We start from the raw sequence: 13,478 nt of genomic DNA, 5'->3' as shown, positions 1-13,478 counted from the left end.
AGGTCTTCCTCACCCAAGAAATGGAGGTGTCCATAGTTCTCTAACATCACATCCCTGTACAGTTGCTGCTGAGTGTGGGTCAGGTGTCCCCACTCCTCCTCGGAGAATTCTATGGCCACATCCCTGAAGGTCAGCAGTTCCTGTAACAAATACCACAGTCACCAAGTGACCAGAGACAAACTGTGCCCCTAAGATGGTCCATAAGATGAAGAGAAAGTTAGTGTCACCAGCTAGAACCAGACCTGACCTTTTCATCTCCATGATATGAGTGTGGGAAAAAAGCAAACCTAAGGGTCAGGGGGCTGCCTGGTTGAGAACTTTCACTCCTTTCACTCCCAGAAGTCAACTCTATCCACTACACAGAGGTGACAGCCCTCCTTGTCCAGTGCAAAGTGCTGGGATGTGGGAGAGGAACCAATGGTCAAGAAATTCTAAGACAAACCATAAGTGACTCTTAATCTCACAAAACAAACTAAGGGTTGCTGGTGGGAGGGGTGTTGGGAGAAGGGGGGTGGGGTTATGGACATTGGGGAGGGTATGTGCTTTGGTGAGTGCTGTGAAGTGTGTAAACCTGGTGATTCACAGACCTGTATCCCTGGGGATAAAAATATATGTTTATGAAAAATAAAAAAATAAAAAAATAAAAAAAAAAGAAATTCTAGACATGTTTCTGATGTGAAATATTGGGGTTATGGAGTGAATGATGAAGGAATTGTTGAGATGTCATGGTACAAACACTGTGGTCCTAACACAAGGGGAGAGGAAAGTTGTGAGCAGTGACTGGTTCTAAGCGTTCAGGGGGAGAGGGGGTGAGGGACAGCAGGAGGCTCTAAGAAATTTGAAAGCAAGTTTTCAGGACCCTCAGGGCCTCCCAGCTGGTGTTTTGATGAGGCCACTCACTGTTTAGTAACACTTTAGTCAGGAGACCCTCCAGGTATTTATCAGAGAGCCACAAGCTTGAAGGATCATGGCCAAGCTACATTTAGGGAATAGAGTTCAAGGAGGTTTCCAAAGGAATTTTCATCTGTTAAGGAATTACAAGATCCTGGAGGTCTGGCTAGTGTCAAGCTAAGGCTGCTTTTTGCATCCAACAAAACATTAACCTTGAGGCAGTTATGAGTTCCCTGAGGAATGTTCTACTCTGCCTTTCTTAGGTATTTATCAAGAGACTGGAAGCTGAAGGAAATTGAATTTTATCCACACCTCTTTTGACTTTGTTCTCCTCCTCAGAAATTATAAGCAAGGGGGAACCAGATAGTTCATTCAGTTGGTTAAGGGTCTGCCTTCTGCTCAGGTCATGATCGCAGACTCTTGGGAAGGAATCCTCTGTTTGGCTCCCCACTCAGTGGGGATCTGCTTCTTTCTTTCCCTGTCCTCACTCATGTGCTCTGTCTCACAACTGAGAAAATGTGTAAAAGAAAGAAAGAAAGAACAAACCTACAAGCAAGCGAAACACAAAAGAAAGAAGTTGACACCTGAAATGCGATAGTTCTTGCATATTCCTCAGTATCCCATGTTCCTTACAAATGACAGGAGGGAAAATAGGATCATTTCAGGGGAGGATCTGGCAGACAGCACCAAGCCAATAAAAGAAGTTCCCATCAGCTGAATGGAAACAAACGTTATCAGTGCCTAATGCACATCATCATCACTGGAGTTTCCACTGGACTGAAAACAGGAATTCAGAATATAAATCTGATTTTTGAAATACAGTAGATATACCTAAACAATTGAATCACTGTAAGATTTGTAGAGGCTGCTTTTACGCAAGCAGGCTTGAGCAAAGGAGTGGAGGAAGGGCCCCAGTGTCCCCTTGGCTGAGTCCAGACAGGCCCAGCAGGGGACCCACCTCAAAACTACCAAGACCCTAAGGAACCAATGGGCTTCTGACAACCAGGTACAGTGAGCAGAAAGGAACAAGTTCCTGGTTCCCCAGAACTCCTCACCTTCCTTCCCCCTTTAAGGAACAACACCCCCAAGCCCCTTGCAGACAGGCTCTCCTGTGCCCTCCTCCTTCTCATCTCTTCGGTCTTCAGGAAACTCCCACCACCTTTGTCCTGCCTCAGGGGAATTCTGGCAGTGCTGCGGGACAGGCTTCCATCTGATCATAGACCCATGTCTGGGGCACCAAGCGACTGACAGAGACACTACACTGAGATAGCACAGCGTCCCTGTGCTAGTAATACCTAGCTTACTCCTTTCTTTTAATTTTTAAGATTTATTTTTATTTTTGTCTTCTTTAAAGATTCTATTTATAGGGGCACCTGGGTGGCTCAGTCAGTGGGCATCAGCCTTCTGCTCAGGCCAAGACACAAGGTCCTGAGAATGCCTCCTAAATTGAGGCCCAGGGGTGTGTTTTTACTCAGTGGGGAGCCTTCTACCTCTGACCATAACACAGCCTATTTGTGTTCTCACTCTTTTTCTTACAAATAAATAAAATTTTTTACAAAGGTTGTATTTATTTCAAAGAGAGCAAGTGAGAGAGCACAAGCAGGCAGAACAGGAGTAGAGGGAGAAGCAGGATCCCTGTCCACCTGGGAGCCTGATGTGGGGCTGGACCCCAGGACCCTGAGATCATGACCTAAGCTGGAGGCAGAGGCTTAACCCAAGTGCCACAATAAATAAAATTTTGAAAAAAACCCCACAAAACTATAGTATTTATTTCAAAAGGAGCAAGAGAGAGACCACAAACAGGCGTAAGCAGAGGGAGAGGAAGAAGCAGGATCCCTGCCCACCTGGGAACCTGATGTGGGTCTGGAACTCAAGTCCCCAGGATCAGGACCTGATGTTGAGGTAGAATACAGACTCTTAACCAACTGAACCACCTTAGGTCCCCAAGACTGATTTATATTTTAGAGGAGATGGAGAAGGGCAGGAGAGGGAGAAAGAGAATGTCAAGGGGACTCCCCTCTGGGCACAGAGCCTGAAGCGGGGATACCAGACCAGACCAGGACCCTGAGATCCTGACCTGAGTGGCAATCAACAGTCCAACCTTAGTTGACTGAGCCCCCAGGCACCTTCCTGTAGTGCATTTTTTTTTAAAGATTTTATTTATTTATTGGACAGAGAGAGAGATCACAAGCAGGCAGAGAGGCAGGCAGAGAGAGGAGGAAGCAGGCTCTCTGCTGAGCAGAGAACCCGATGCAGGCTCGATCCCAGCACCCTGGGATCATGACCTGAGCCGAAGGCAGAGGCTTAACCCACTGAGCCACCCAGGCACCCCTCATCTAGTGCATTTTAAGTAGTATATCTCTTTCAAGTGCTAAAGATGGAGATACACACACCCATTTTTAGAATAAAAACTTTCGAAGTTTTTCTGGACTCATAGCCACCGAGCTTATGTCCACATTTCCTTACTCCCAGACTGCACACAGCTGATCGAGAATCCCGAGAGCCCAAATGAGAAATGATTTCCCCCACTGACATCCCAGGACCAGACCTCATCAGCCACAGGAATCTCGGACTCAACACCTTCCCCTCTGGATCTGCCACCAATGGAATATTGTCACTCCTCGTGGGACTTTAATTCAAAGTGACAATGACTGATGCCCTATCAAAGTCAGGTTGGGGACAAGACAGAAGGCTCTGAGAAGCATTCTAAAGACCTGTGAGTTATCACTTCTGACCAGATCTTAAAAACAGGTGAACACAGAAGGAAGAAGCACCCGGAGTCAAGGCATCCACATCTGCAGCTTCTAAATGCGAGGGTCTGCGGAGAAACAGAGGACACGGCTCTGCGAGGACACCAGGCTCACCTGAGAACCAGCCATTTCTGCTTTTGCCTCCACCTCTAGATTTCGTCCTCAAGAGGGATCTGTGGGAAATCACAGCTGCATCAGGAGAAAATGCCCTGAAATCCAGCAACAGAGCTCCTTGTCCTCACACTGCTCGCCCACGGGCAGGACTCGGAGATGCAGAAAAGGCCCAACTTCCCAGTCCTCTGTGTCCGGAGCAGCTCAGAAACTGTGAGCTCCCATGAGGACACCCATCCCTGCATTTTCCTCACCTGCTTTGTGGGGAGGGAGGGGTCTCCTGCCACCGCCACTCACAACTTCAGCGTCAGCATAGGAACCGCAGGCTGCAGGGCCCCTACCCTCCCAGACTCATGGAACAGAGACTCTGCCACCTCTCCAGGACCAAAGCTGAAAAACTACTCTCAGAAAACCACCAAATCCCTCAGGCTCCCCCCCCCACTGGCCTCACTGAGAATAACCTGAGCACTTAATTAACAAAACAGTGTTGTTTTAGGTCAAACCAAGTGACAGAGATCCTTTCTGAAACTCCACAGGTGACCTTGCTGGGAAGGAACTGAGGAGGTGACCAGTCCAAGCAGGGGAACCAAGGCTGGGGCTGGGAGCAGAGATTGAGCCCTGCCTTCTCCACCATCAGAGTTTCTGAAGACTGGTTCCTTCTCTCTCTTTCTGCTACAGAGGGAGACCACTGAGAGACTGAACTTTCCTGTATAAATGCAAATGTCTCTTTCAAAGTAAACACAGGATTTCAGAGTTTTTCCTTTATCTTATTTTGCTTCAAAATAACCGACCAAAAATAATGTTCAGTTCAAGGAGACATATTTTTGGGTAACAAAATATTCTCCTTCAGTAGGTAAGTGTTTCTGTACATAAGTACCTACCACACAGTCTTCCACACGGCATGTTCTTTTTACCCTCGGATCAGCGATATGAGAATTCTAATTCTCAGCATTCTCGGGAAAATTGGATGTTATCCTTTTTCTTTATTTTAGCCATTCCAGAAAACACGGAGTGGTTTCTCACTGTAAAGTTTGCAGTCTTCTTAAAACAGCTGTCTTGGTGACTGAAATGAAAACCAATTGAAAAGTATCAGGAGGAACAAAGAAAAAAGCAATTAATGCTTCAGTAAGACTCCTTTTCTAAAAAAGGAACCTTTCCCTTCTCCACAGACCTCTTCTCACTTCTCAGCCCTTTCTTTCAGGAATCTGGTTCTAAGAATATAAGTGAGTTTTGGTGTGTGAGGTGCAGAGCTGATGACCAAGAAAGAATTCTTTAGACATTTTTGGTGCAAAATGGTGGATTATTGAGGCACAGGGACAGGATCCTAGGCAGAAAGAGCTGCTGCCCTGGGGCTGTGAGGAGTGGTTCATTATATACTCGCCAGTTGGGAGGGGGTCAGGGATGGTGTAAGTCTCTAAGGAGTTTTGGAAGCCAGGTTTCCAGAACAGTGAGGAGCTAGGTATTATTGGGGAAAAGGTTATTCATTATTGGTAATAAAACCTTTGACGTGAGACCCTTTAGATGTATGTCAGTGGGCCATATGCTTGGGAATGATTGTCAACACATATCTTGGAGCGTTTAGAGATAAAGTTTACAAGGAATAGTTACAGTAGACTTCCAGGATCCTGGTTGGGGGTAGGGGTCTGTCAGGCTAGGACTCCCATTTGCCGTTAGCAAAGCCTGAATGTGGAGTTTGTTGAGTCCCTAGAGGAGAGTCACTCTGCCTGTATGAAGGGCTTGTCAGGGGGTAAGGAAATTGAGTAATTTTTCTTCTGCCTCTGCTTCCCACCTCAGTGAGACTCCATTCCCAAATACGTAACCTTTTCCTTCTCCACAGACCTCTTCTCCTCACTTCTCAGCCCTTTGATTCAGGAACCTGGTTCCACCCCGATGACATGATTAACAGCACTGGCAGCACAGATACAATTCCTCTGGAATTCAGACATAATCCAGTGTTTTCCTACAAACCCCCAACCCCTTCCTCTGGGTCGGCTGCAGGTTTCACGCCCCAACCTGCTGAGGCCTCCATGGCTGGCAAAGCAATGAAACTCTGGCTGCCCTTGATCCCCAGCTGTCTGCATGTTCTGTTCTGGGTGTGAAGCATGGAGGTCAGTTCACACAACAGAATGAATGTGAGGAGAGGAAAGTTTGTTTTTCCTGCGCTGTTCTCAATTCTTCGGCTGGTCTAAGACTTAAAATGATGTAAGAGTAGAGAAAACAATTTCAGTAGAGAAAACAATTAAGTTCTTAATTATGGAAACAAGAAAGACATGAGACGCAAAGACAGGTGTTTGAAGCTTCTGTGTCACGGTGACTTAAGAAGGAGGTAGGATTTCGAATTTCCAAAGAGGGGATTATATTCAGAGAAAGGAAAGATGAAATATTTATCAATATTTATCAATGTTTGTCCTCCAGGTAGACAACTCTTATTATTTTTTTTTCAATTTTATTTTTTTTTCCAATGTTCCAACATTGTTTATGCACCACACCCAGTGCTCCATGCAGTATGTGCCCTCCTTAATACCCCCCACCAGGCTCACCCAACCCCCACCCCATCCCCTCCATAACCTTCAGTTTCTTTCTCAAAGACAATAGTCTCTCATGCTTCATCTCCCCCTCTAAGTTCCCCCAATTCAATTCTCCTCTCCTTCTCCTAATGTCCTCCCTGTTATTCCTTATGCTCCAAGTAAATGAAACCATATGATAACTGACTCTCTCCGCTTGACTTAATTTCACTCAGCATTCTCTCCTCCAGTCCCATCCATGTTGATAGAAAAGCTGGGTATTCATCCTTTCTGATGAAGGCATAGTATTCTATTGTATATATGGACCATATCTTCCTTATCCATTCATCTGTTGAAGGGCATCTTGGCTCTTTGCACACTTTCATGACTGTGGCCATTACTGCTATGGACACTGGGGTGCAGATGGCCCTTCTTTTTACTACATATGTATCTTTGGAGTAAATACCCAGGAGTGCAATTGCAGGATCATAGGGTAGCTCTATTTTTAATTTCTCAAGGAATCTCCAGACTGTTTTCTAACGTAGTTGCACCAACTTTCATTCCCACCAACAGTGTAAGAAGGCCCCCCTTTCTCCACATCCTCTCCAACACTTGGCGTTTCCTGTCTTGTTAATTTTGGGCATTCTAACTGGTGTAAGGTGGTATCTTAATGTGGTTTTGATTTGAATCTCCCTGTTGGCTAATGATGTTGAAACTTTTTTCATGTGTCTGTTATAGGTAGGCAACTGTTTGTGATATAAACTGTTCATCTCTGGTATCTATGCAGGAAAGAACATTAGGGCTTGATACCCATGGCAAGGAAAGAATTCTTGAGATGTCTATGGTGCAAAAGGTGATTTTATGAAAGCATGGGGACAGGACCCAGGGGAAGAAAGACCACACTCTGTCATAAGGCATGGCCCATTATATACTTTCAAGTTGGATGGGGTTTGGGATAGCACAAGAATCTAAGGAATTTTGGAAGCAAGGTATCCAGGACCTTGAGGGGCCTATCGGTTCTTGGGAAAAGGTCATTAATTGCCAACCAAAAATCTTTAGTCAGGGAACCCTTCTGATGTCTACCAGCCGGCCATCTGCTTGGAGGATGATTACCAATAGATAGCTAGGGGGTTTGAGAGAAAGGGGAAGTTTCCAAAGGAAATGTTTTATGTTAAAGTAGACTTACAGGATCCTGGTGGGGGTTGGGGAGTTAAGGTCAGGACTGTCTTTTCCCGTTAGCAACCTATTAACATCATGGCAGTTGAATCCTTGGAGAAATGTCACTCCGCCTGTTTCAAGGATATATCAATGACCTGTAGGTATAAGGATATTAGTAGTTTTTCTTCTGCCTTTGTTTCCCACATCATGATCAGTTCTCTTCCTAATAAAGGTCCTCCATCTAATTGATTCTTGAATACACACACACACACACATATAACTCGGCATCATAGCAGAAGATAATAATGCCATTTGTATTAGAGGACAAACCTTGAAGACAGATTTCTAACTTTTTTTTTTTTTTAAGATTTTATTTATCTATTTGACAGAGTTCACAAGTAGGCAGAGAGGCAGTCAGGGAGAGGAAGGGAAGCAGGCTCCCTGCTGGGCAGAGAGCCAGATGCTGAGCTGAATCCCAGGTCCCTGGGGTCATGACCTGAGCCAAAGGTGCAGGCTTAACCCACTGAGCCAACCAGGCACCCCTCAAAATAACAGATTTAAGCAAAACATATTTGAGTACAATTAACCCATCAGCAAGATAATTGGTAGTAAAATCATGCCAAATACAACATTTAAAATTACATCTCAGCAAGAAAGTTTCAGCAAACACTATGATCAGCAGTCAACATTGAGAGCATTTTCGTGAAAGTGAGTCTGGGACTAGGGGCCCAGTCCGGGTTCTTCCCGTTCACTACACACAGGATGCCTGAGCGGGGACCCAGATAAACAGGTAAAGGTGGAAACAAGACAAGGACAGTAGAAGGCTAGAACTGTTATTATTCATGGGCGACGTGATTACATACCTGAAACAGCAGAGTTTGTATTTCGAGTGTTAGACTAACAAGAGAATTGAGAATGTCAGTGAGGGAGAACTTCCCCTACCCTGTGTTCCCTCTCACTGGGCTTAAGAATCAAATTGACACGAAACAGGCGTACATCCGTGGAACTCAGACATGCAAGTCCAAAGACAACTAGGCACCACGAAGCTTACTTGAGCTAAGGAGAGGGGCAGGGAAGAAGACTCCTTGGCAAGGTGAAAGAGAAGCTTGGAAAAACAAGATTGTTCCATCAGGCAGATGAGGGGCCTCGGTTAACACCTGTCTTCCTGCAGCAGGCTGATCTTTCTGATGTGTGTTAGGCAGTTACATGGGAAGCAGAGGGCCTTTCCTGCATCTGCTGGGTTTTTATTACTTTTAGCTCAGAACAACTTTTATGTGCCACTTTTGGGGGCAGCCTGCTTTGTGTCCCTACAAGAACACAGAGCAAATCCTTAACACAGTGACATCAGTCTTTCTGCTTTACTAGCAGTAATTAAAAAATAATGCAAACAAAAATCGAACGGGTTGCATTTCCCATCAGCAAATACACTGTGACTCTTTCTTATGAAGCATTTCCAGATTTGCACAAAGGAGAACGTAACATTAAACATATCAGATGGTCTGGTTAAATTAGTTTTTGACTTAATGTAAGAGATCATCAATATCCTTAGTATTAGGAGTTGAACTGTGCTTTTTCTCAGAGAAGATATTGTTAAGTCCTAACCCACACCCCCTTTGCCCCTGGCTTCCTCAGTGTGATCTTACTGGAAGTGGGGTCATCGCTGATATAATGAGTTAAGATGAGGTTATCCTGGGGTAGAACAGGGCTCTAATTCAATATGACAGGTGTCCCTATATAAAGACATGCATCTTGTGAAGATGAAGGACTGGAGTGATGCACCACAAGCCAGGGAAAGTCAAACACTGCCCACCAAGACCAGAAGCTAGAGGAGGGGATGCCTGGGTGGCTCAGTTGGTTATGCTGCTGCCTTCAGCTCAGGTCCTGATCCCAGGGTTCATGGGATTGAGTCCCCAATCGGGCTCATTGCTTGGCAGGGTGCCTGCTTCTCTTGCTGCCTCTGACTGCCTCTCTGCCTGCTTGTGTGTACTCTCTCTCTCTGGCATATAAATAAAATCTTAAAAAAAAAAAAAAAAAAAGCTAGAAGAACCAAGGAAAGATTTTTTTCCCGACAGGCTTCAGAGGGAACAGGGCCTTGCAGACACCTTCCACACTCAGGACTAGGAATCAATACATTTGTTTTTATTTTATTTTGGCTTCTCTTTCTTTCTTTCTTTTTTTTTTTTTAACATTTCTGTTTTAGGCCACCCTATTTGTGGTATTTTTTTTTTTTTAAAGATTTTATTTATTTGCGAGAGAGAGAGAGAGAATGCACACAGGCAGGCTCTCTACTGAGCAGGAGCCTCTTGTGGGACTTGATCCCAGGACCCTCAGATCATGACCTGAGCTGAAGGCAGATGCTTAACAACTGCGCCACCCAGGCATCCCTATTTGTGGTACTTTGTTAAAGCAGCACTAGGACTCCTGTATGTTAAGCAAGTGCACAATGAAATAGTGTAAAATTATGTACCAGATACTAAGAGTCTTTTCAATATATAATTATTATAAAACCCTTGAGAACTCATCTGTGATACAATTTAAAGGAAAAACACTGGATACTTAAAAAAAAAATTGGAATCAAATTTAAAGGAAACGTGAGGATACAAAGATAGGAAAAACAAAACAAAACAGAATAAAACCAAAAAACCAAAACCAAAAAAAAAAAACCCAAAAAACAAAACCCCCCAAAACCCTTGTATGGGGAATACTCTTTCCAGTGGGGCACTGGGGCCGTACACATGCCACTAAAAGAGGACTTTGGGTGCCTCCATTTTGACCTCAATCTTTCTGGTTGGGTTCTTTCCAGTTCGAGTCTCAGCTCACATGGAAGATCCTGAGAGCAAATCATCCTGAGGGAAAGTGAATCCACCCCCTCAAGGAAAGAATGGCCCTGAGCCAGCCAGTCCCCACCAATGATTGACTCACAGACGCCGTCACTTAGACTTCCACTGCCTACCTGCACTACTACTCATCCACCCACCTTTGCCCTACATTTTCCTTAGAAACTTGGCAGTATTTTCAATAGTTTGGAGAACAGTCTTTGAGAGGCTACTCTGATGTCTTCCCACTGTCCGCCTCCCTGAAGCAAATCCTTTTTTTCTTTCACCACCACTGGTTTCTCTGCCTTTGAGTTTTGTCAGCGGGAATGGCAGAACCTGGCTTGTTTAGGACCCCAAAAGATGTGGATCCCAGCCCTCCGCTGTGATGTGGGAAATCGAGGCAGAAGATAACTTATTAAATGCTCTTACTGACTACAGCCCAATGGTAAGTCCTTCAAACAGGGAGTGACATTCCTCTAGGAACTCAGCTGCCTTGATGTTCATACTTTGATAAGGGCAAAAGGCAATCCCAGCCCAACCTCCTGGATCCTGCACGTCTACTTTAACACATAAAAACTCCTTTAGAATTTTCCTGTAGCTCTAACCTAGTCCCCCCAACCCCCACCCCGCCAAGATATGTGTTAACAATCATCCTCCAAGCATATGACCCACTGATATACACTGGAAGAGTCTCATGACCAAGGTTTTATTAGATGGTAATAAATGACCTTACCCTAACAGCTAGCCCCCTCAAGATCCTGGAAACCTTGTTCCCGAAATTCCTTAGAGACTTACGCTATCCCTAACCCTCTCCCAACTTGAAAGTATACAATGGGCCACCGCTCATGACCCCAGTGCAAAGGTCCTGCCCAAAGGTCCTGTCCCGGTGCTGTAATAAAATCACCTTTTTGCACTAAGACGTCTCAAGAATTATTTCTTGGCCGTCACTTCAGGCTCTAACATCTTTCTTACATCAAGCTGCTGCTGCACAGCTGCCCCCGAGCCACAGCACGACTAGCACATCCCCCTCATGGGATGAGCCTAGGGATGGAACAAACACGACCTGTCACGGGACACGAGCCTGTCACCTTCTGCAGGGGTAGCAACAGTGAGCAGAAGCCCAGGCGAAAGAGGCCCTTCGTGATGCTGTGGGGGTGGCGCCTCAAGACAGGGTGAGGTGCACAGAAGCCCCGGACCAGGGAGGACACCGGGCAGGGGGGCGGCCGCTGGCGGGACGGCGCCCCCGCGAGTGGCATCCGGCCACTAGTGGGGCTTTCACACGGCACCGGGTGCGTGAGGAAGGTGGGCCAAGGGTACCAAGCAGAGAAACGAAGAGGCAGGTGGTGTCCCCACGCCAGAGCTGGAGAGGGACCAGGGGTGGCCTCCCCAGGATTTTACCGGCAACGGAGGCGAGACCCAGCCCTCCGATCGTGTCGCAGCGACGTCCGGGCTCATGACTGGAGAACACAGGGGCCATTAGTATCCTACCACCCCCACACCCATGTACGGACCTTGGCCGACTGAGTGCCGCCGCGCTACAGCTTGAAGCGGAAACAAAGTGACCTTCTACAGGGAGACCGCCAGGGCTCCAGAACCGCTTCCGGGTCTGCCGGAAATACGCCATGGCGGTGCTGGGAGTGGAAAAGGGCGGGTCCACGGCGGTCGCGGGGGCGGGGGCGGGGTCTACGAGTGAGCGGGGAGTCGGCTTCTGTGCGCCCTGCCCTATCTGCCAGGCTGAGCTTGGTCTTCTGGTTTGGGTTCGTTTGTGTTCTTCCGGCATCACGCGGAGCCCCTAGCAAAGCCTCCTGACTATTCTACAATAAACGTTTCCAACCGTTCAGGGTAAAAGCTTACTGTGCTGTGGACACTTAGGCCGGAAGCTGAGATGTTTTCCTCTTACTAGTCGGGAAAGCTTTGAGTCTGAAGCTGCCTCTGCTAGCAAGTGGAGACGTGAGGGGGCGCTGGGACCTCCGCGGGGATCTGTGTCGACCTTGGCTCCACTCCGGACCTGTACCTGCAGCCCGGACAGGGAGAATGGCTTATTTAGTTGATGGAAAACTGGAGATGTCTGTTGTCTGTTCAGGGTACATGAGCTGGAAGGGTCAGGCATAGCGCCTGTGCAGAACCTGTAGCTTTGTACCCACTTCCACCAGAACACAGCTTCCATTCTTCACCCCCCGCAGGACGGCTGAGCAACCAGAGGATTCAGGTCCAGCAGCTTTCAAGGAACAAGGATGGGTGGGTGGGTGGACAGGAATCTGATGGTTTAGGTCACCAATCTATTGCTTTAAACCATGAAATAGGGGCAACTGGGTGGCTAAGTGGGTTGAGTGTGGGACTTCTATTTCAGCTCAGGTCGTGATCTCATGGGTCCTAAGATCGAGCCCCTCTTAGGGCTCGTTCCTCAGCGGGGAGTCTGCTTGATATTCTCTGCCTCTGCCCCTCCCTCAACGCACACAGGCTCTCTCTAAAATAAGTGAAGAAATCTTTTTTAAAAAACCAGTTTGGGGATGTCTGGGTGGCTCAGATGGTTAAGCCATCTTCGGCTCAGGTTCTGATCCCAGACTCCTGGAATCAAGTCCCACATCCGGCTCACTGCTGGTCAGGCAGCTTGCTTCTCTCTCTGCCTCTGCCTGCTTGTGCTCTCTCTCTCTTTCTCTGACAAATACATAAATAAAAAATTTTAAAAAAATCAATTTAAAAAAACCCTTGAAAATAGGTACTAGTTACTAGTTACTTTGTTCATCTATCTTCAGTGTGTTGATCTATATATTATATGCTGGAGGTGAGCCATAAATCCATGTCTCTTGAAATAGTTGGATTATATCTACTTTTTTTTTCTGTTCGGTGAATTTTTTTTGCCCTACTGTAATCCCACATTGATAGATGTTTTGTTACAGCACCCAAAGTCCAGGTTCCCATGGCTCAAAAGACCAATACCCAAGAGACAAGACATGAATTTCTGTTTTGTTTTGTTTTTAAAGTATGATCCACACCCAGCATGGGGGGCAGCGTGGGGCTTGAACTCAAGGCCCTGCTATCAGGAGCTGAGCTATGATCAAGAGTTGGAGGCTTACCTGGCTGAGCTACCCAGGTGCTCCCCAAGAGATGAGTAATGACTGGGAAGGAATTTGGGCTTGATTTAGGAGTCTGGCCACCTGGAGAGAAGGCAGACTCTGATGACACCAGCTACAGATGTTATCTCAGTGCTTAGAATTTGTACTAGGGGGTCTGGTTCCTTATGCCCC

At 46.4% G+C, this 13,478-nt stretch overlaps 1 protein-coding gene across 1 annotated transcript in view; it reads right to left on the bottom strand.

Annotated features, from left to right (window-relative positions):
• The window catches only part of LOC132005467 (zinc finger protein 11-like), a 32,280-nt gene extending 20,451 nt beyond the window's left edge, over positions 1 to 11,829 (bottom strand). Inside the window, 5 exon segments of the mRNA XM_059382638.1 lie at positions 14 to 140; positions 3,756 to 3,814; positions 4,634 to 4,815; positions 7,443 to 7,569; positions 11,629 to 11,829. Coding sequence (XP_059238621.1) covers positions 14 to 140; positions 3,756 to 3,770 — 142 coding nt within the window. The 5' untranslated portion in view covers positions 3,771 to 3,814; positions 4,634 to 4,815; positions 7,443 to 7,569; positions 11,629 to 11,829.
• Between the last annotated feature and the right edge of the window lie 1,649 nt (positions 11,830 to 13,478).

Source organism: Mustela nigripes, chromosome 17, assembly GCF_022355385.1.
Source record: "Mustela nigripes isolate SB6536 chromosome 17, MUSNIG.SB6536, whole genome shotgun sequence".
In the NCBI taxonomy this organism is placed as follows: Eukaryota; Metazoa; Chordata; class Mammalia; order Carnivora; family Mustelidae; genus Mustela; species Mustela nigripes.
Note: the sequence above shows the minus strand (reverse complement) of the source record. Positions and strands in the feature narration are given on the sequence as shown.